The sequence below is a fragment of the Antechinus flavipes genome, chromosome 6, assembly GCF_016432865.1.
Source record: "Antechinus flavipes isolate AdamAnt ecotype Samford, QLD, Australia chromosome 6, AdamAnt_v2, whole genome shotgun sequence".
NCBI lineage: Eukaryota > Metazoa > Chordata > Mammalia > Dasyuromorphia > Dasyuridae > Antechinus > Antechinus flavipes.
The window spans coordinates 84,046,553-84,069,445 of record NC_067403.1 but is presented as its reverse complement, the minus strand read 5'-3'; the positions used below and the strand labels follow the sequence as shown (position 1 = coordinate 84,069,445).

At 35.4% G+C, this 22,893-nt stretch overlaps 1 protein-coding gene across 1 annotated transcript in view; it reads left to right on the top strand.

Annotated features, from left to right (window-relative positions):
- Window positions 1-7,279: 7,279 nt before the first annotated feature.
- Window positions 7,280-22,893, top strand: part of LOC127541406 (probable E3 ubiquitin-protein ligase TRIML1) — a 19,812-nt gene continuing 4,198 nt past the window's right edge. The window contains exons 1-5 of the mRNA XM_051966688.1: window positions 7,280-7,696; window positions 8,918-9,148; window positions 11,149-11,171; window positions 11,358-11,455; window positions 11,956-12,144. Coding sequence (XP_051822648.1) covers window positions 7,280-7,696; window positions 8,918-9,148; window positions 11,149-11,171; window positions 11,358-11,455; window positions 11,956-12,144 — 958 coding nt within the window. The remainder of the gene's footprint in view (window positions 7,697-8,917; window positions 9,149-11,148; window positions 11,172-11,357; window positions 11,456-11,955; window positions 12,145-22,893) is intronic.

Sequence of the window (22,893 nt, the reverse complement as noted above, 5' to 3'; positions counted from 1 at the left end):
ATGTACAATAATTTTAAATATATTGGAAGTCTTTTTCTTAAATTTCTGGGAGTCTTGAGGTATTCTAAAGTTTGTGATAAATCATTGTTCATTTGTCCTTAGTTTCTGATGTAGAGCCTCTTCAAACTTAGCTAAGTAATTAATAAAGGTTGAAAATTCTGCTCCCTGGAGTTTCCCCAAATACTTTCTAGGTTTGTGCAAGCTTTCTGTGCCTTTCTTACACTGATAAAACTTTGAGATTTCAATCATCTTTTTTTTTTCATTAAACTACTGGTACATTAGTTCCAGTATTAAGAATAAAATTTTCACTGTTATCAATAAATATGTACATTAAGGCATTAATACTAATATCATGCATAAAGTGTCCTCAAACAGATTCAGGATGCAGAAACTGGTCTTCTCAATCTTAAGATTTGGCTTACATCATATGATCAGATTTATATTTTATATTTAGTGATTTTTTGATCCAATGAGTTTCCTTCTTTTGACAAAACCAGTCTAAGAAAATTACAAACATAATAGGTAAATTTCTATAAAAAGAAAATCTTAGGTAACCCTATCCTTGAGTTTGAGGAAGAGCTATTCCAATTTAAACTTTAATGCTCTATAACATGATCCCTGTATTACATTCACTGTTTTGGAGTATATTTAACCTGCTACTCTCCTTTGTGCAGATTTGGATTTGATCTTTGTCATCTTGGCATGCTGTAGGAGATTAATAGATGTTTATAGATTGACTGAGAATAGAAAAGTAAAGTACTTCTTGGTAGAGGGAGGAACAGAGAAAGATGAGGATCATTCTAGGATGAAAAGTTTAGAATTTACAATATAAATGGAAGAATACATTATCAGGATAGTAAAAGATTTTGTTCAGGGACAGGAGAGAGACAAGGGATAAACTAAAAACATTTTACAATTTGGAAATCAATTCTATCCAAGTTGTCTCTTTCCCCCGCCCCCCGCCTCCGGAAGGGACCATCAATTGTACCAGTTCCATGTGTAAAGAACTTTCTAAGATTAATCCATGAAGTGGTTTGAGGAGTACATCAAAATATCACAAAATGATTTCTGGTTTCTCTCCTTCCCTTTCTGCACTCCTTACCATCAACCCCCATACAGAGGAAAGAATCAATCTTAAGGATTGCAAAAAAAATTTTTTTTCTTAAGTTACTATGTGGAAATGGAAAAAAGAGTGAAATAAGATAATATCTTAAAGTAAATATAGAATAGTGAAAATTAGTCAAGATTCAATGACTTGATTTTGTAAGAGTTATAGTCACCACATTTTCTTGATTTTTTTTCCCCTTTCACTATTCTAAATTTACTTTAAAAAACTTTTCTTACTTCATGCTTTCTTCAATCAAGTCAGTCAAAGTTCAATGGCTTGATTTTGTAAATTATAGTCATCACATTTTCTTGATTTTTTCTTGTTACATATGTAATCATGTCTTTCTAGCATAAATGTAGGAACAAAGAAGACATATGAATAATTTGAAAGGCATGGCAGACATTCAATATGTTGAGGAGACTAATGATGATTGCAATGTGTTCCATTTTGAGGAGGATGGCAAATAAAATGAGAAATAACTAATCTTGGTAATATGGGGAAAAGATCCTATATATATATATATATCATTTTGTGAGCTGGTCAATCTCAGGGTTATTTTTCCTAAATGCTTTCTATATCTCCCTTTTTACTTTATTCATTTATATTCTCCTTGTCTCAGAAATATAGATGTTGCCCAAGATACTATCCTTTCATCTTTTCTTTCTGTACTGGTTTCCTTCACCTCTACAAAGCCTCCAAAATTAGTGTCTCCAGTCTCAAAATGACTCATGTGGATCTGGAGAGAAATTCCATCTTTGTTTTTGTTAATAAAAGGTCCTGGGGCCAAAAAAGGAACCCTAAGAAAAAAAAAAGAGTCAAATTATAAATTATAAAAGTGTTATGGTCTGAGAAGTACTTGCAAGAGAGAGCTTGTAAGGAAGGAGAGAAAGAAGAGGAGAAGGAAGGGAGGGAGGGAGGGAGACAAAAAAAGAGAAGAAGAAAGACAAAGAGAGAAAGGAATAGAGAGAAATGGAGAGATTTCTCATCTGTTCTAAGGAGGGATGGAAAAACGGTGAAGTAATATAACTCTTGTTAAGGGGAGAAGATTCCCATTGACCTAATCAGCCAGGAAGTAGGATGTTTAGAAAATACAAGCTAGGTTTTCACTCTCCAGCTACCAATCAATGTTTCCTAGTCAAGACTGGGAACTTTGGTTTTTGGCAGCCATAGTTATCTCCAAATTCAGCTGGAGTTCCCTCACAAAGGTTCACTGGTATATCAAGTAATTTTGGGCTTCAGAATGCTTTCTGATTTTCTCATTGTTGTATGATTCTGAAAGATTAGTATAATCATTATGAAACCCAGGTAAACATTCCTGCCTCTTGTTCAAAGGGATCACTAGACTCCTTGAAGACCAATAAGGAATCCAATTTTTTTGAGTTTATCAATGTTTAATGTAATGCTGGAGAAACTGAGGCAAAATAGAGATTAGAGAGTTTTCAATAATTTATTTGAAAAGGAGAGATTTATTGGGACCAAATGGATCCCCAGTTTGGTCCCAGGGCTGAATGAGACTATTGTCTCCAAGAATCCAGCACCAATGTGAGTTCTCAAAGGCAGTCCCTAGTTCTTATATACCCTATTATAATTACATCATTATAACATACTGAATATGTGTGAAGAACTATTACATCACCATGCTAGTAAGTATATGTAAACTAGATAATAATTGTCTCATTAATTCCACTGAGTTAACACCTTGTTGTAAGTATCCTTGTTTCAAGTATAACACAGGGTTCACGCCCTCCTGCACTTCTCAAAAAGGGTGAGAACACCAAAGGGGGGTAAGAACACTAAAGGGAAAATGGGGAGCCAAACCAGATATTGTTAGCAGATTTCCTCTGGGCTGAGAGTCTTATATCTCACCCAGCATTCCCCCCACTATCTGCGGTCCTGTATAGGAAAAGAGAATGATGAATGTAGAAGAGGATCTGGGAAAACTAACACATTGTTGATGGAATTGTGAACTGCTCCAACCATTCTGGAGAGCAATTTGAAACTATGCTAAAAGGGCATCCAACTGTGCATATAACTTTGATCCAGCAGTGTTTCTACTGGGCTTATATCCCAAAGAGATCTTATAAGAGGGAAAGGGACCCACATGTGCAAAAATGTTTGTGGCAGTCCTTTTTGTAGTGGTAAGAAACTGGAAACTGGGTGGATGCCCATCAATTGGAGAATGGCTGAATAAGTTATGATATATGAATGTTATGGAATATTATTGTTCTATAAGAAATGACCAGCAGGATGATTTCAAAGAAGCCTGGAGAGACTTACATGAACTAAAGCAAAGTGAAATGAACAGAATTAAGAGATCACTATACAAGGCAACAGCAATATTGTACAATAATTCATTCTGATGGATATGGCTCTTCTCAACAGTGAGGAGATTCAGGCCAGTTTTCATGGTCTTATGATGATGAAAGCCATCTATACCCAGAGAGAGAACTGTAGGAACTGAGTATGGATCACAACATAGAATTTTCACTTTTTTGTTAATATTTCCATGAATTTTATTTTCTTTCTCATTTTTTTTCCTTTTTGATCTGATTTTTTTTTTTTTTTTGTGCAGCAAGATAATTGTATAAATTTGTAAATCCTACATTGGATTTACACATATTTTTACCATATTGAAAAAATAAAATTAACTTTTTCATTGATACAAAAAAATATTCCACTAACTCACCCTTTTCTAAGAAAACAATATTTTCTAATTTTAGTTTAATAAAAGAAGGAAGCACAGGCAAGATGGCAAAGTAAAGGGAGGGATTCACCTGAAATCTCCCCCAGACCCCTTCAAATATCTTTAAATAATGTCTTTAAACAAATTCTAGAGTGGCAGAACCTACAAAAAGATGAAGAGAAACAGTTTTCCAGCATTAAACAATTAGAGGATCAGTGGAAAAAGTCTCTTGCGCTACAGTGAGAGTAGAACACAGTTCAGCTCAGGGAGCCCAGCCTTAGCATGCCATCAGCAGGCCTGGGAGACCATGAATCATCAGCATGGTAGGTAGAAGCAAAACACTTTTGAGGATGGACTGGTTAAAAAGAGAGAGAGAAAAAAAGAATAGAATGAGGGGAAAATACAGTTGGCAAAAATAAATGTGAAAAAAAATTTGAAGCAAGTTTCTCTAAAAGAGACAATTTCTCAAACATACAGTGAACTAAATCACATTTATAAAAATAAGAGCCATTCCCCAATTTAAAAATCAAAAGACATGACCAATTTTTAGATGAAGTAAAGCTACCTAAAGACATATGAAAAAATTCTCTAATTCACTTTTGATTGGAGAAATGCAAATATAAAAAATTCTAAGGTACTACCACATACCTATTATTCTAATTAAATTACCTAATAGGACAGAAAAGAACCCCCACACAAAAAAGGACCACAAATACTGGAGAGAAAGTAGAGAAAAGAGATATTACTGTACTTTTGATGGTTTTGGGAACTGATCTAATTTGGATAAGTTTTAGAGCAACTTGGAACTATGCCCAAAGGGCTGTAAAATCATGCATATTAATAATACCACTACTAGGTCTCTATTAAAAAGCATTTTTTAAAGGAAAAAGGATCTACATATATGAAAATATTTATGGCAGCTCTTTTCTAGGGGCAAAGAATTTGAAATTGAGTGTATGCCAATCAATTGCCACAAGAAATGATGAGCAAAAAAATCTGAAAACACTTCCTTGAGTTGATGAAAAGTGAAATGTACTGAATACAAAGTAAGAGCAATACTTTAAAATGATCAACTGTGAACACCACACAGTTAGCTAACTCAGCAATACAATCATCCAAAATAATTCTGAAGAATTTTGATGAAAAATGTTATTCATCCTAAGAGAAAGAATTGATGGTATCTGAATACAAACTGAAGAATGTTTTTTATCCTTTATTTTTTTTGAATTTTTTTGGCCTATGTTTTCTTTTATATGTCTATTATGGATATATTTTGTATGACTACACATAGTTAACCATATAAAATTGCTTGCCATCTCAATTAATGGTGGGTTGGAAGGGAGAAAGAGAAATCTGGAACACAAAGTTTATAAATAAATGTTTAAAAAAATTTATGTTCAACTGGGAAAGAAAAATAAAGTATGAAAAAATAACTAATAGAACAACAGCTCAGTCCCAGAAATTGTTGTATTAATACCTAATTATTCTAGAAACATTTAAGGACCTTATTTTTGGGGGTTTTTTCTGTTTATATTCTTTTTTATTTTATAATAGTATTTTATTTTTCAAAATATATGAAAAGATAATCTTCAATATTCACCTTTGCAAAACCTTGTGTTCCATATTTTTCTCCCTTCTTCCCACCTGTCTCCCTAAGATAGCTGGCAATCTAATATAAGTTAGATATGTGTAATTCTTCTAAACATATCTCCCTATTCATCATGCTGCACAAGAACAATATCAAAAAGGAGAAAAAACAAATAACAACAAAAAGATAAAAACAGTATGTTTTGATCCATATTCAGTCTTCACAGTTTTGTTTCTGCATGTGAATGGCAATTTCTATTACATGTCTATTGAAATTGCCTTGATTGAGTCACTTCATTGTTGAAAAGGCTCAATTGTCATCACAGATGGTCATAACATAATCTTGTTCTTTTGTTTCTGTAAGGACTGTATTTTATGCAGAAATATATATCTATAATAGTCAGATGATTAGGCTAAATATTCATGTACTTGGTTGTTTAGAATATAGAAAGGACTATAATTCTAGGTTGAATAGCTTGGGTTGTTTGATGTTTGCTTTTGTTTTTGGTAAACCCAACAATCATTTTTTTTCCTTTTTCTTTTTCTGATAGCACATTATAGTTATATTTTTTGTTCCTCCCTCTTCTCCTCCTAAGAAGTGTATAGCCATACAAAAGGAAAACTTTTATTTCCAACTTGGTTAATCATAAAATATACAGACTGTTTTATGAAGGGACTGATCATATGGAACACTTAATATGTATGTGACTCATAATTTTTTAAAAATGTTTTTTTCATTTCATATAAACTCTTTGTTCAATTATATGTAAAGAGTTTTCAACATTCAATTATTTCTCCTTCCCCTCCTCTATACACAAGACTTAAAGAAATTTTATATAAGTTCAAATTTTTCTCCTTCCCCTCCCTCATACTCAAGATTTTAAGAAATCTTTTATAAGTTATACATATGCATCTATGTTAAACATATTTACACCTTAGTCATGTTGTGAAAGAAAAATAAGAACAAAAGGGAAAAACTATCAGAAAGAAAAAGCAAAAAAGAAAAAAACTAAAAATAGTATACTTCCATCCTCATCCAGTTTCCATTTTCCATCTTAAGTCTATTTTCCCCCTTCCTTCTTCCCCTTTCCCCTCCCAAAGATGGCGAGCAATCAGATATACATTATACATGTGCAATTATATAAATCAGATTTCCACATTATATACCTGTTGAAAAAAGAAACAGAACCAAAGGAAAAACCAAGGGGGAAAAGTGAAATAATGTACTTCCATCTGCATCCAGACTCCATCAGTTTTTCCTCAATACATGGTCATAAAAGTCTTGGATGATTGTATTGCTAAGAATTAAGTCAGTCACAATTAATTGATCAAAGCAGTGTTACTTGGTTCTGCTCATTTCACTAAGTATCAGTTCACATAAGCCTTTCCAGGTTTTTGTGAATTCTGCCTGCTTATCATTTTAATAAAAAACATTTTTAGTGTTTGCTGATGTGAACGCTTCGAGTTGTGAAGCTTTTGACTTGTTAACTCAGTCACCTGGTGTGAATTCAGCTCTGGAACCTGACTAAGGCACAACCTGCACCAAGGTGTGAACTAGGTGAGTTAACTTCCCTCCCACCCCCACTTGTGACTCTAGAGAGGTGGAGCTCTGAGGAATATAAAAGGGGCATAGCATGACTACAGGACACATTCCTGATTCTTGGGACTTCATATGGGAAAGTGCAGACCCTGAAAGAAATCAATAAGATCCACAGAAATAAAGGTGAGTTTCCCAACTGGAAATATTTTGGGATGCTGCTGCTTCTTTTTCAGAGAAGATACAAAGCTGGAAGTGTTCAGAGGCCATTGGGACTGAATCAGCTCAATCAGGAAAGTGCTGAGGGCTGTTTCTTCCAATCATACCAAAGGTTCATTTCTACTTTGTCTCTCTCTTCAGGAAGATGGCTGCAGCTAATTTAGCTGAAGACCTCAAGGAAGAGCTGACCTGTGCTGTGTGCTTGGAGTATTTCAGCCACCCGGTGACCTTGGGCTGTGGCCACAGCTTTTGCCACCTGTGCCTCCTCAGGAGCTGGGAAGGAGCTGAAGAGCCCAGCTCTTGTCCTGAGTGCAGGAGAGCCTTCTGGATGAGAGAAGTCCAGCCTAACCATCGCCTACGGAAGCTAGTCAGCATAGCCAGGAACCTCAGACCCTACTTGTTGCAGATCAGAGAGGAAAGAATCATGTGTGAGAAGCACAAGGAGGAGCAAAACCTGTTCTGTGAGGAGGACCAGTCCTTCCTCTGTGCATCTTGCTTCCAAAGTCAGGAGCACAGCAATCACCTGGTGCAGCCTCTAAACAGGGCTGCACAGGCTTCCAGGGTAAGTGTTTCTGCTTAGAAGGAATCCAGACCAGCTACCTCACTCCCCTGTAGTATCTTTCTCTTTCCTTCTTGACACTGATCAAATAGAAATGGAAGCCAGAGAGCCCCTGAGGCTCTGTGTCAGCTATACCATCTACCCTACAGGGACAACTATATAGACATCCTCCAAATATCAGGGGTTTTCAGGAGGTGAGGAGGACTTTGCTGGGCCAGCACAGGAGCTCCAGAGCATAAGGAGAACCCTGAAGGTGAAAATGTTTTTTGTTTCCCTAGGACAAGATCCAAGAAACTTCCAATCTTCTCTGGAGAGAAATGGAAACAATTGAGAACATGCTGACTAATGAGAGAGAGAGAAAAGAGAACTGGAGTGTAAGTATTTTGTCATTTCAGGGGAGGGGGAAGGACCCCAATACCGGTCTGGAATTCAAGGGACATTAGTACTGTCCAAAGGGGACGTCTTGAGGTCTCTCCCAGGGATAAGAAATCTCTGCCAAACCCACCCCACAAGCTTACAGCCCAAAGCGGAATCACTTTGGTCAGAATGGTTTTCATTTGCACAGTATCCTTTTTTCAGTGGATACACCCTTCTTTCCTTCCCTCCTACCCTGACCTCTCCACAAAAATACAAACCAAAACCGCCAACCATAATCTTTACAACCAAAATGCAGAGTCAAGCAAAAGAATTCCCAAATCAGCTATGTCTTATATATAATGTACATGTCTTATCTCCTCACCTCTCTGTCCTGGAGGGATTGGCATGTTTCATCACTCGTCCTGTGGATTGTGGTTGGTCCTTGCGTTGCACAGAATTCTTTAGTCTTTCAAAGTTGGTTGTCCTTATGATGTTCTTGTTATCATGAATTGGTTTCTTTTGGTTCTGCTCACCTGTTCCTCAATTTGAATTCTGTTACTTTTCCTAGCAGTTATTTGGATTTGTACAACCCTGAACAAGTGAATGATTTTTGAAGATGTTGGTTCTGCCTTCCCATGAACAATTCTTATTTATGTAATCAGTTGGGTCTTCTTATTCTTCTATAAAGTGTGTTTCAAAATTGTTCTTGTATAGTGACTTTATATTCCTTACTAAGTAGATTCACAATTATTTTAGGCAACTTGTATACATAAAGACTTCACAGTGAGGTAGGAGAGGGTCATTGTCTTCTTTTGACCCTGCTTGAGAAGTTTCTGGTCTCAATTAGATTAAATTATTTTCTTACAGAGACAGACAAATGCTTGGAGGGAGAGTGTTAGAGCTGAATATGGAAGATTACTGGATTTCCTCAAGTTGCAAGAGAAGCGGCACCTTATCAAGCTGGCCTGGGAGGAAAAGCAAAACCTGCAGAAGTTCATAGAAAGTGAAAACAGACTCTCCCAGCACCTTCAGAATTTAAAGGAGGAGATCATAAAGATTGAACAAATTTGCCAGATTCCCAATCTCCAATTTCTACAGGTGAGACTTGGAAAGGAATAATCCTGGGACACTTTTCTTTTCTTTCTTTCTTTTTTATTATAGCCTTTTATTTATAAGATATATGCATTAGTAATTTTTCAGCATTGACTCTTGCAAAACCTTCTGTTCCAACTTTTCCTCTCTTTTCCCCTATCCCCTCCCATAGATGGCAGGTAGGCCAATACATGTTAAATATGTTAAAGTATATGTTAAATGCAATATATGTATACATATTTATACGGTTATCTTGCTGCACAAGAAAAATCAGCTTTAGAAAGAAGGTAAAAATAACCTGAGAAGGAAAACAAAAATGCACGTGGACAATAACAGAAGGAGTGAAAATGCTATGGTGTGGTCCATACTTATTTGCCATAGTTCTTTCGTTGCATGTAGCTGGTTCTCTTCATTCCTGCACAAATGGAACTAATTAGGTTCATTACATTGTTGAAGAGAGCCACATCAATCAGAATTGATCATCATATAGTACTGTTGTTGAAGTGTCTAATGATCTTCTGGTTCTGCTCATTTCACTTAGCATCAGTTCATGTAAGTTTCTCCAGGCTTCTCTGAAATTATCTGACCGGTCATTTCTTACAGAACAATAATATTCCATAATATTCATGCACCACAATTTATTCAGCCATTCTCCAAGTGATGGGCATTTTCCAGTTTCTAGCCACTACAAAAAGGGCTGCCATAAACATTTTTGTGTATTCAGGTCCCTTTCCCTTTTTAAAGATCTCTTTGGGGTATAAGCCCAGTAGTAACAGTGCTGGGTCAAAGGGTATGCACAGTTTGATAACTTTTTGAGCACATTCTGAATTTCTCTGCAGAATGGATGGATGCATTCACAATTCCACCAACAATGTATCAGCTGGGACACTTTTCTAATTCAAAAAGTCTAGAAGCCCACTGGTATTTTAGGATCAGAATAATGAGTCTGGCACAGGTTCCCCAAGAGAGTCTGAGCAAACCACACACTGTATCTCCAGAGTTATGGATGAGATGTGCCCAGTGATATAAGGGAAAAGGAGAAGTGGCAGCAAACATATGTTCACTTTATTACAAAGTGCTCTGGTTTCCCTGCAATGAATTGGAACAAAGAGGAATGTCTTAACTTTGAAAGAAAGAATAGAAGAAAGAAATAGAACTTGAGTACAATGTTTTCATATCTGAGCTAAAGTCAGGACAGGGTTTCTATAATGATTGTAGTTCCCTGAGATATGTGGGAAATGGGGAATTCTTGATGATTCTTAACCACAGGGTAACCAGTGGCCCTTTTCTGATGATGAGACTTGGATCATTTCAATTTTCACTAGGAGAATTTGCCAATAACCTTTCCTTTCTGCCTCCTTCCATCCCTTCTTTCTTTTCTCCCTTCCTCCCTTCCTTTCCTTCCTTCATTCTTCCCTTTCTTCTTTCTCTTCCTTCTTTCCTTCCTTGTTCCTTTTCTTTCTTCCTTCTTTGCTTCCTTCCTCACTCTCTGCCTCTCTTGCTCCCTCCTTCCTTCCTTCCTTCCTTCCTTCCTTCCTTCCTTCCTTCCTTCCTTCCTTCCTTCCCTCTCACTGAAATTATTTTTCTGACTTTTTCTTCTATTTTACTTGTACTTTCTGAATGAAACCTTAGCTGGTGAGATCTATAAGCATAGAACCATCTACCTCTAGAGAGAGGACTGTGGGAACTGAGAGTGGTTCACAACATGGCAAGATAATTTTATAAATTTGTATGCATATATTGTATTTAACATATATTTTTATCACATCTAACATATATTGGACAAGTTGTCATCTAGTGGAGGGTGTGTGGGAAGGAGGGAAAAAATGGTATACAAGGTTTTGCCAGGGTTAATGTCAAAGAATTATCCAAGTATGTGTTTTGAAAAATGAAAAGCTTTAATAATAAAAAAAAATACAAGTATAGCTAGAAATCTTGTCACAGGAGTTCTTGGTCCAAGGGTATATTAAACTCCTTATTAACCTGCTGTCTCTTTTCTTCCCCAGGTTGCTGGAGACACATCTAGGAGGTAAGATTCTCTTTAGACAACGTGAGTGATGTGAGTGTATGGATGTTTAGGGCATAGGAAGAAAGCCTGTAAACAAGGACTGATTAAGTGAAGACCTTCAGTGGGGGAGTGGGCTAAAGTACCTTGCAAGGTCAATGGAGGGCTTCTACTAATCACCAATAGTAAATGAATCTATTCTCTTTTTAGAATTCAGACACTATTGAGCAAGCGTCCAGAGACAGCAAGAAATAAACTGGCAAGGATTCACATCACTGGGATATTCGAAATGATGAATACATTCAGAGGTGAGCATTGATGACACTAAGCCCCTAAATGAATGTGTGGTTTAACCCACTGGGATTCAGGTGGGTGGGGGTGCGTGCAGGAGGACCTGGCACTTTTTCTAATCTTGGAACTGGCTCCAGAGCGATATAGGAGAACCCTGATCATTAATTACTATGTCAAAGTCCAGTGATATTTATTGATTAAAAAAAAAAAACTTGCTATGTATTCTGGCGCTTATTACTGAATATGAAGTCAGATCATAACTGTTATGTTGAAGGCTTCTACCTCCGATAGAGGCAGTCTCTAAACATCATTGGTGTTGAAGGGTGGGGATAGAGTGTGTTTAATTTTGAGAACTAGATCAGCATCCACACTTAGAGGATCCTGGGAGACTTTAATCCTCGTTCCTTTGTCCAGCTGGACTGCTTAGTGGGAATGCAGTACTGCACTTATGAGCTCATTCAAATTTTAAGAATCTCAAGTTGATCTTCTTAGCAATTTTTTATTGCTTTTTTTGCAGTGAATGTGACCCTGGATCCTGAAAGTGCCTCTCCCTATCTCATCGTGTCTAATGATCTGAAGACAGTCAGGAATGGAGGATGCCTGCAGAATATACCTATGACTCCAGACCGATTTGAAGATGAAATCATTTTGGGGGCTCAAGTTTTTACCTCTGGTGTTCACTACTGGGAAGTGGATGTGGGAAACAGTATGCAATGGAAAGTTGGTGTGTGTAAGGAGTCAGTGAGCAGGAGTTCTAGTGTCCCATTCTTTCCTGGAGATGTATTTCTGATTACCTATATACAAAATGAGGATGCTTGCACTGTGTTCAGCAATTGCTCCCATATATCACCAGTGGCAGTGAACCCTATTCACAGAGTTGGGATTTTTCTAGAGTATAATCAAGGCAAAATTTCATTTTATGATGTCCTGGAGAAATCCTTTTTATTGAGTTTCCCATCTTTCCCCTTTTCTGAACCCCTGAGACCAGTATTTTCTCCTTGTCCACCAATTGAGGGGGAAAATTCGGTTCCAATGTCCATTGTTCATGAGCACATATTTAATGGTTCTTCTATTATAAATACTTTCTAAAATTTACAGAGCAATCATGTTCATATTTTGTGGTATAAAAGTATATTTTCCTTAGTGATTAGAAGTCATCCAACATCCATGGTTTGAAGTCAAATTCAATTGGATAAATGTAAATTGAATTACAAAATAAAGGTTTTTTTTTTTTTTTTTTTCAAAAGAGGTCAGAGTTCTCAAGAAATTTTTGAATAGCACTCAGTGAATCCTAATTAGGTCTTGTTTCATATCTGGTATCATTCTGTGTCCATGTCCCAAGCTCTATTTCTTTATATCTATATTACTAAAGAGTTAGAATTATTTTTCATTCAAGGCTGACTTTTCATGACCCTACTTGTGGTTTTCTTGGTAAAGATACTTGAGTGGTTTGCCATTTTGTTCTCCAGCTCATTTTACAGATGAGGAAACTGAGGCAAGCAGGGTAAAATGGCTTGCTCAGGGCCACACAACTAAATATGTATCTGAGACTGTATTTGTACTGAATAAAATAAATCTTCCTTTTTCCAGGCCTGGTGTTTTAATAACTGTTTGACCTAGATGCCCCAGTGTCAAGTTTTCTTCAACCTGAGCCATTTTTCCTCTTCATAAGCAGAGTTATGTTTGTTTATTTGTTTATGACTTTAAAATTTGTTTTACCCCACCCTACCAGGGGATCTCAAGCATCACCATTAGCTTTTAAGTAGAACTTTTAAAAGATTTAGAATTTTCTGACTATGGCCCTCCAATGTCTAAATGTAAATGATGGGGTTAGGGATTAGCTGACATACTTTTTCAGCTCCCTGGCAGATCTTATTTGAAACCGTCTTCAGCCACTTTTCTCCACATAATAGAAGTCCATATTGTGTTATCTGAATAACTGGAGGCTTACAACTCATATTATAACATTGGCTCAAGAATCATGGGCAACTGTTCACTCCCTTGTCATTAAATGTGGGTTTATATAGTAGTTCCTCCTTAGAAAACAGTTCTGCCTCAGGCAGATAGTAAGACATGTGACTTTGCACTTATCACCTGGTGCTCACCTCTCATATTTGTCTTGGATATCTTTATTGCCCACCTCAGAAATCCAGATGGGCTAGATTCCATAATCTTGTACTGTGTCTACTGATCCATTTGACCTTTGGGAATGTCAACCACTGCAAAGAATCACTGAAGCAAAATAACAAATATAAATCTTTTATTTCCACACTGTTTTCCTTCAAACAGCCTGCAAATTAGCATCTCCAGTGTGAAAATACCTCAGGTGACCTGGAAAGAAATTTCCACCTTTGTTTTTGTTAATTCTAAAAATGAGTAGGTCACAAAACAAATCACAGAAATAATCCATAATTTCATCCAAGAAACTGACAATATTGAGACAACATACCAAAACCCATAAAATGCAGCCAAAGTACTTCTCAAGGGAAAATGTATATTTCTAAATAGCTACATAAAAAAAATAGAGAAAGAAGAGTTCAATGAATTAGGCATGCAACTAAATAACCAAGAAAAAGAAGAAACTGAAACCCCCTAATTGAAATACCAAATACCAAATTATGAATTTTGAAATTCAAAGGAAAAATTAATAAAGTAATTCAACTAATTCATCTAATGAACAAAACAGAGTTGATTATATGTAAAAGCTAACAAATTATATAAATCTTTGGATTAGAAAAAAAAATAAATTGCCAGCACCAAGAACAAAAGGGCTAAACTCATTTCCAGTAAAAAATAAACTAAAGCAATAATTAAGAGTTATTTTGTCCAACTCTAGCCACAAGTCTAACAAAATAAACAAAATGGATGAATATTTACAAAAATTTAAATTGCCCATGTTAACAGAAAAGGAAATAAAATACTTAAATAGTCCCATTTTAGAAAAAGAAAATTGAACAAGTCATTAATGAAGTTCCTAAAAAGAAATCTCCAGGATCAGAGGGATTCACAAGTGAATGCTACCAAATATTTAAAAAACAATAATTTTCAATATTATGCAAACTATTTGGAAAAATAGGTAAAGAAGGACTACTGCCAAATTCCTTCTATAATACAAATATAGCCCTGATATCTGAACCAGCAGAGAATAAAACAGAGATATAAATTTACAGACCAATCTACCTAATGAATATTGATACAAAAATTTTTTAAAGAAAATATTAGCTAAGAGTTTGCAGCAGCTTATCAACAGGATAATGCAGTATGACCGAGTGGGATTCAAATCAGGAGTGTGGGATTAGTTCAAAGTTAGAAAAACTATTATAATTGACCATATTAATAAGCAAACCAACAGAAATCATATGATAATCTCAATAGATGCAGAAAAGGCTTTTAACAAAACACAGCATCCATTTCTATTAAAAACACTAAAGAGTATAGGGATAAAGGAAGCTTTTCTAAAAAGAATAAGTAGTTTTTATTTAAAACCTCCAGCAAACGTTTTTTTTTTTTTTTTTTTTTTTTTTTTTTTTTTTGTAATGGAGAGAAACTAGGTAATGTCTGCAGATGAAATTGTTGCTATAGTTTAAATTCTAATAAAAAAAACCCTACATGATGCCATCAGTGTGGACACCTGCTCTTTCCAAAATCATTCTTATATTTAAAAAAATCAAGATTTCTCCTTAAAATATTTTTAAATATTTTGCCATTTTTAAGATTAAAAAGAATTTAATGTTTCTACCCTCTTGTCCACTGAGCAAAAATTTTTTTTGCAAAAATACAAAATAAATCTTTCAATACATATTTTATTATCCCCATATTAGATATGAACCAAAAAAATATGTCTTTCCACATTTCACCTTCTGTTGAAAGATGTGTTTTCATTATTTGGGAGTAGTGATTTATTAGTGCTTTGATTAGCATTCTGTAGTCATTCAAAATTCCTTTTTCCCTATAATGTTTTTCTGGAAATCATTCTATTAGCATCATTAAGGCTCTCACCCTTGTATCCTCAACATTACTTAGAATAATACTTTACACTAATATGAATTTAAGAAGTGTTTGAGTTTAGTGCTCTGTGAAGCTCTGGCTTAGAGACTACAGCTCAGGTGTGAACTCAGACTTAGAAGTAGAGGGTGGAGTGACACCTCCATCTAAAACAGAATCAGTTCACTGGAGTGTTAAGTGAAGTTCACACTAGAGAGGAGGAATCTAGAGGTTCAGAGGCAAATAATAGGGCCATGTCAATAATCTAAGATCAGAGTTCCATTTTTGACAAATCAGTTCTAGAATTGAAGGCCCCAAAGTAAACCTGGACCTGTGCCAGTAAAGTTAAATTTCCCACTATGAAATCATTTTTTCTCATTTCCAGGTAGTAACTCCTTTCTATGAAAAGATATAAAGGTGGCTTGTTCCAGGTGAAAAAAAAATTATGAAACCACCAGTTTAATCAGAGAGAAGAGAAGATAATAGAGGATAGAGTGAACCTGGAGGGTTTCAGTTTTACACAGGTGCTTTTATTCAGATTATAGCAAAGGTACATTTGTTTCCAGCCCCAGCTGGAGTTACATAATGTTATTTAGTCTTATATTTCATTACTCTGATGACTAACTGCCTAGCTTAAAATTGGGTTTTTGAGAGACTTAAGATTTGTTGGGCCTCAAAATCCTAAATGAATAATGAGGAACTTCGCTAGCAGGCTCTCTAGTCTGCCTTGCTCAGATACCTGAGAGCCTCATCATTGTGATCTTTGCTTCCTAAGGATGAACATACCATTTAGGTATGAGGATAACTTGAAGTTTAAAATTCATTTCACAAAATTGGCCAAGCTCTAATGTGAAAGTGTTCAGAAATAGTCATTAAATGCTTGTTAAACACAGCTGTTTTATGCTTGATAATTAGGAAGAATTTGGAATTTTTGGAAAAATTTAAGTTTTGGAGTTTCATAATATGTATGTTTCCACCTCATCTTCATAATTTGTACATTTGCTTTCTGACAATGCCCTTCAGTCACTATAATCTTAAATTTTGAAAGTGTTAAGAGATTTCCCACATAAATCCTCAGCATTTTTATACATGACTAAAAAAATCCAACAGCAAAAATTACAAAGAGAAATTCCATTTAAAATATTTGTTGAAAGCATGAATATTCAGGAACTTATCTGCCAAGGGAAAGTCAGGAACTATATGAACAAATTTACAAAACACTTTCCATACAAATAAAGTCAGAAGTAAACAACTGGAAAAATAGCAAGTGCTTTTGGATAGGCCAAGCGAATATAATAAAGATGACAATACTCCATAAACTAATTTATTTATTTAGCACTATATCAATCAGAATCCTAAGAAATTATTTTAATGACCTAGAAAAAATAATAAGAAAATTCATATGGAAGAACAATAGGTGAAAAATTTCAAGGGAACTAATGGGAAAAAAAAATGAAGGTGGCCTAGATGTACCAGACCTAAAACTATATTATAAAGCAGCAGTCACCAAAACCATTTGGTATTGGCTAAGAAACAGATTTGTTGATCAGTAGAATAGGTGATGTTCATAGGACAAAATAGTCAATAACTATAGCAATCAAGTATTTGACAAACCAAAAGATCCCAACTTTTAAAATAAAAATTCACTATTTGATAAAAACTGCTGGGAAAACTGGAAATTATTTTAGCTGAAACTAGGCATTAACCATACTTAACACCATACACCAAGATCAAAATAGATTCATGATTTATGCATAAAGAACAGGATTATAAATAAATTAGAAGAACATATGATCATTTACCTCTCAGACTTGGGAAGGAGGAAGGGATTTGTGACCAAAGAAGAACTAGAGATCATTATTGATGAAAAAATAGAAAATTTGATTATATCAAGATAAAAAGCTTTTGAACAAACAAAACTAATGCAGCCAAGATTAGAAGGGAAGCAATAAACTGGGAAAACATTTTTACAGTTAAAGGTTCTGATAAAGGCCTCATTTCCAAAATATATAGAGAATATATTTATAATTTATGAGAAGTCAAGACATTCTCCAAACTGATAAATGGTCAAAGGATATGAACAGACAGTTTTCAGATGATGAAATTAAACCTCTTTCTACTCATATGAAAAGGTGTTTCAAATCATTATTGATCAGAATACTGCAAATTAAGACAACTCTGAAATACCGCTATACACCTGTCAGATTGGCTAAGATGGCAGGAAAAGATAATGACGAATGTTGGAGGAGATGTGGGAAAACTGGGACACTGATGTATTGTTGGTGGAATCGTGAATGGATCCAACCATTCTGGAGAGCAATGTGGAACTATACGCAAACATTTATCAAACTGTGCATACCCTATGATCCAATAGTGTTACTACTGGGCTTATATCCCAAAGAGATATTAAAGAAGGGACAGGGACCTGTATGTGCAAAAATGTTTGTGGCAGCCCTTTTTTGTAGTGGCTAAAAACTGGAAATTGAATGGATGCCCGTCAATTGGAGAATGGCTGGGTAAATAATGGTATATGAATGTTATGGAATATTATTGTTCTGTAAGAAATGACCAGCAGAATGAATACAGAGAGGCTTGGAGAGACTTACATGAACTGATGCTAAGTGAAATGAACAGAACTAGGAGATCATTATACACTTCTACCACAAATACTATATGAGGATCAATTCTGAGGGAAGTGGCTATCTTTGGCAATGAGAGGACCCAATTTAGTTCCAATAGATCAGTGATGAATAGAACCAGCTACACCCAGTGAAAGAATACTGGAAAATGATTGTGGACCGCTTGCATTTTTGTTTTTCTTCCCAGATTATTTTTACCTTCTTTCTAAATCCAAATTTTCTTGTGCAACAAGATAACTATACAAATATGTGTAAATATATTGTATTTAACATATACTTTAACATATTTAACATGTGTGGGACTACCTGCCATCTAGGGGAGGGAGGTGGAGGGAAAGAAGAGAAAAGTGGGAACAGAAGTTTTTGCAAGGGTCAGTGTTGAAAAATTACCCATGCATATGTTTTGTCAATAAAACAACAACAACAATAATAATAATAAAAGAAAGTGTTAAGAGCTTTCCACCTCAGATATTTTTTAAATTCTTCAGTTTCCCATTTACATTCCTGGCCATCTTCTGAAGATACTAATTCTCTTCCTGTTTGAGAAACTTATATAATTACTCTACTACTCCCTTCAAGCTTGTGCCTTTTTTTTCAAAACACAGTCTGACAAAATTCAGGGGTCTCTCCATTTTACCTCTCTTCCCAACTTCAAAACTATAATCTCTCTATTGCTGGTTCATACAGAACCTTTTTAGTACGTGAGGCTTCCTCGACCTTGAATCTACTACTGAGTTTCCCCATTCATTATAAAATGTCCCTCCACAGTAAAAAAGGCCCACTCCTGCTCCAAATGATGAGATTCTTTAGAAGAGAGAAGCAGCAAGGGGCCTAGAAAAAGGAGGTATTTTAAACACTGGAAGGAAACTCAGGAGCACAGAAAAGTTACAATGAAGTCTAAGTGGTGCTTTTTAGGGAAAAATTCTTTTATTGTAGTTCAAGAAATTCTTTTGAACCGGGCAAGCTACATGATATTCTATGTAAGAGGGAATGGTTATTAGACATTAAGTATCTTCATTCTGATAACATCTAAGTAGAAAGAAATACATCTCATAGTGAGAATGAAAGATTAGTCTTCCTGCTCAATGAATTCCCACACATATTAATATATTTTCAAAAAAAAGTTGCAGAGTCTTTTTCTTAATAGGCTTTAAAAACATTAGTGCAAGAGTCTTAATATATCTTTTATGATTATAAGTTTATACACAAGCTAGCAAAGTTGTATTTAATCTTAATTATTTTTCTTTGTAATAAAAAAGCAAGGGTAGTCATCCTGATCTCAGATCAAGCAAAAGCAAAAATAAATCTAATTTAAAAACATAAGGAAGAAAACTATATTTTGCTATAGGGCATCATAAGTAATGAAGCAATATCAACATTAAACATATATTCACCAAGTGATATAGTATCTAAATTCCTGAAGGAGAAAGTAAGGGAGACACAAGAAGAAATAGATACCAAAACTATACTAGTGGGGGATCTCAAACTTGCTTTCTCAGAACTAGATAAATCAAACCACAAAATAAATAAGAAAAAAGTTAAGGAGATAAATAGAATATTAGAAAAGTTAGGTATGATAGATCTTTGGAGAAAATTGAATAGAGACAAAAAGGAGTACACTTTTTTCTTGGTGATTCATGTAACCTCTAGAAAAATTGGGTTCCTGGTGGTCTTTGGGCAGCCTTGTTTTCAGGAAAGTAATCACCACAAACGTAGCCAGGTGTTGAAGTCCAAATCCTTTGTTATCTCCTTGCCTGATGCTGAGCAGCACAGGCACCACCTCTCCCTCCTTAGTGCTCTCAAAGCCTACCATGCATCCCTCCTTCTTCTCGGGCCAATCCTGTTATGCCAGCTTCCTGGAAGACCTCCCCTTCTCCTGGATCATCAGGGGGGTATAAATATGTGCTGTTTAAAAATAAAGTTCTCTTTCCCTTCAACCCTACCTCCTGGCCAGCCTGTCTCTGTGGGAACTGGGTTAGTGCCTGAATATGGCTAAGTGTTGCCTAGCCTTGCCTTTGAGGGAATGGCATTAAGAGTAGCTCTAAGGGGAGCTATAAGGTTATGGTAGCATTAAGGGATGCTACAGGAAACAGTTTATTTGACTGAAACAAACTATTCCCACAGCATAGAAAAACACCCAGATTCCTGCACAAGACTGGTTATGGGAAAGTCTCTGGCCATAAACCACTGAATGTCTTCTCTTTCTAGAGAATTGTTGTTCATGTCCTTCATAAATCCTCCATAGATGAGCTGCTCAATATATTAGAGGCATTTCTTTGGTTATCCTAACATTCACAAATATCACTAACATTACTGGTTCAAGTAAAGATTAGACTGCTCTCCTGTTATCCCTCCCTTCATATGATTGAGGCCTACAAATGGTGTAAATCATAAGTAGTCAATGAACACTATAATCCCATACCTCACACTTTAGAGTAAACCTGGCTAAAGAGAGTTGTTGGCAGAACAAAGACACTTCCCTCCTATGTAGCCATTCACAAGCCAACTGGCTTCCATTCTTTGTCTCATATATATATCCTCTAAATTTGATAAACCAAATCTAGCTATAGCCCTACATTCAGCATATTATTACCTGACTTTTCTTCTTTCCTGATTTATTTGTACTTTTGATTTTGGCAAAGTCAGGGAGAGCAATGCTGCATTACTCTGCCAAATCCTTTCCTATGGACCAGGGCTAGATTGTCAAATCCTTCATGGAGACTCATCTGATTATTCAACTGGTTCTACTCTCTCCATCCTCTGAACACTACACAGAATGTTGTAAGATGTAGCAAAGATTCTAGACAGAGGAAGTATTTTAGACACTGGAAGGAAACTCAGGAGTAAAGAAAAGTTACAAATAAGTATAATTGCTTTTTAAGGAAAAATCCTTTTTTCATAGTTGAAGAAAATCTCTACTATTTGAACAGAGCAGGCTACATGACACTATGTAAGATGGAATGATTATTAGGCTTTAGCCTAATTCTGATAACTTCTAAGCAGAAATAAATACATCTCATAATGAGAATGAAAGGTTTGTCTTCCTGCTCAATGAAATCCCACATATACTCATATGTTTTTAAAAATCAGTTTCAGAGACCTTATGTTAACAGGCTTTAAAAACATTAGTGCAGAGGCAGGTAAGTGGTGCAGTGGATAGAGCATCAGCCCTGAAGGCAAGAGGACCTGAATTCAAATCTGTCCTCAGACACTTAACACTTCCTAGCTGTGTGGCCCTGGGCAAGTCACTGAACCCCAGTTGCCTCAGTAAAAAACAAAACAAAACAAAACATTAGTGCAAGAATTTTAAAATGTGTTGTAATTCTTTTAGGGTTATTAGTGTATATACAAACAAGAAAATTTGTATTTGATCTTAATTAATTCTTTCTTTGAAATGCAATAATGTGTTTTCTGAGGCATACATTTTCCTTTTGAGAATGATTCAACTTCCTATTAAGAGTTATTCTCCTTTGTTTCATTGTTATCACTCTCTCTAAGATCTATGTAGTTGCAATAATTTGTTCTTTGACCAACTCATTCCTTAAAATTGTTTTATTCATTTCTCCAATCTGTTCTAGAGCATTTGTCCTCTGCCTTCCCCCAGCTTTATGTTTGCCACGATTGTTATGAAACTCTTGTAGAGACAAATTACAACAAAAATAATTTCTTGTAAACTTACAACATTTAATGACATTGAAAATGATGGACATGAATCTTTATTGAAGGTAACCAATTTATTGTTGAATAAGAATCCCTGTATGAATAACAATTATTTGATAACATTGTTAAATGGAATTCTATCCTTACAAGAGACTTTTTAAAAAAATAGCTTTTTATTTACAAGTTATATGCATGAGTAATTTTACAGCATTGACAATTGCCAAACTTTTGTTCCAATTTTTCCCCTCCTTCCCCTCACCCCCCTCCCAAGATGGCAGGATGACCAGTACATGTTAAATATATTAAAGTATAAATTAAATACAAGACAAATTTACATGTCCAAACTGTTATTTTGTTGTACAAAAAGAATCAGACTCTGAAATATTGTACAATTAGCCTGTGAAGGAAATCCAAAATGCAGGCAGGCAAAAATACAGGAATTGGGAATTCAATGTAGTATCTGGTTCAGTTCATTACCTTACAAAGGACTTTTGATATGTTATCTCCTTTATATTTTACAATTATCCTGTTTAGTAATGGGGTGGGAGAAGGGGGGATTAGGAAACTAATTCTCATTTCTTCATACCCATTTCTAAAGTATAAAAAAAAATTTTTTTTAAATGACAAACTCTGTCCTTAAACATGAAAGAGTAAGATTCAGAAAAGTTCAGAAAATTCCAAGTTCTTTAAGTATCCCCTATAAAGAACATTTTTTTTTGCATGAAAGCAAACATAAACAGGTTAAAAATTCATTAAGAGTGCATCAGATGGACAGAAGCAGCTACACCCAGAGAAAGAACACTGGGAAATGAATATAAACTGCTTGCATTTTTGTTTTTCTTCCCGGGTTATTTATACCTTCTGAATTCAATTCTCCCTGTGCAACAAGAAAACTGTTCGGTTCTGCACACATATATTGTATCTGGGATATACTGCAACCCATTCAACATGTAAAGGACTGCTTGCCATCTGGGGGAAGGGGTGGAGGGAGTGAAGGGAAAAATCGGAACAGAAGTGAATGCAAGGGATAATGCTGTAAAAAATTACCCTGGCATGCGTTCTATCAAAAAAAAGTTATTAAAAAAAAAAAAAGAGTGCATCAGAACAAGGGTCCTCCCGGAAAAACCAGAAAAATCAGAAGGACAACTCCAAGACAGAGGTTTAATAGGTGA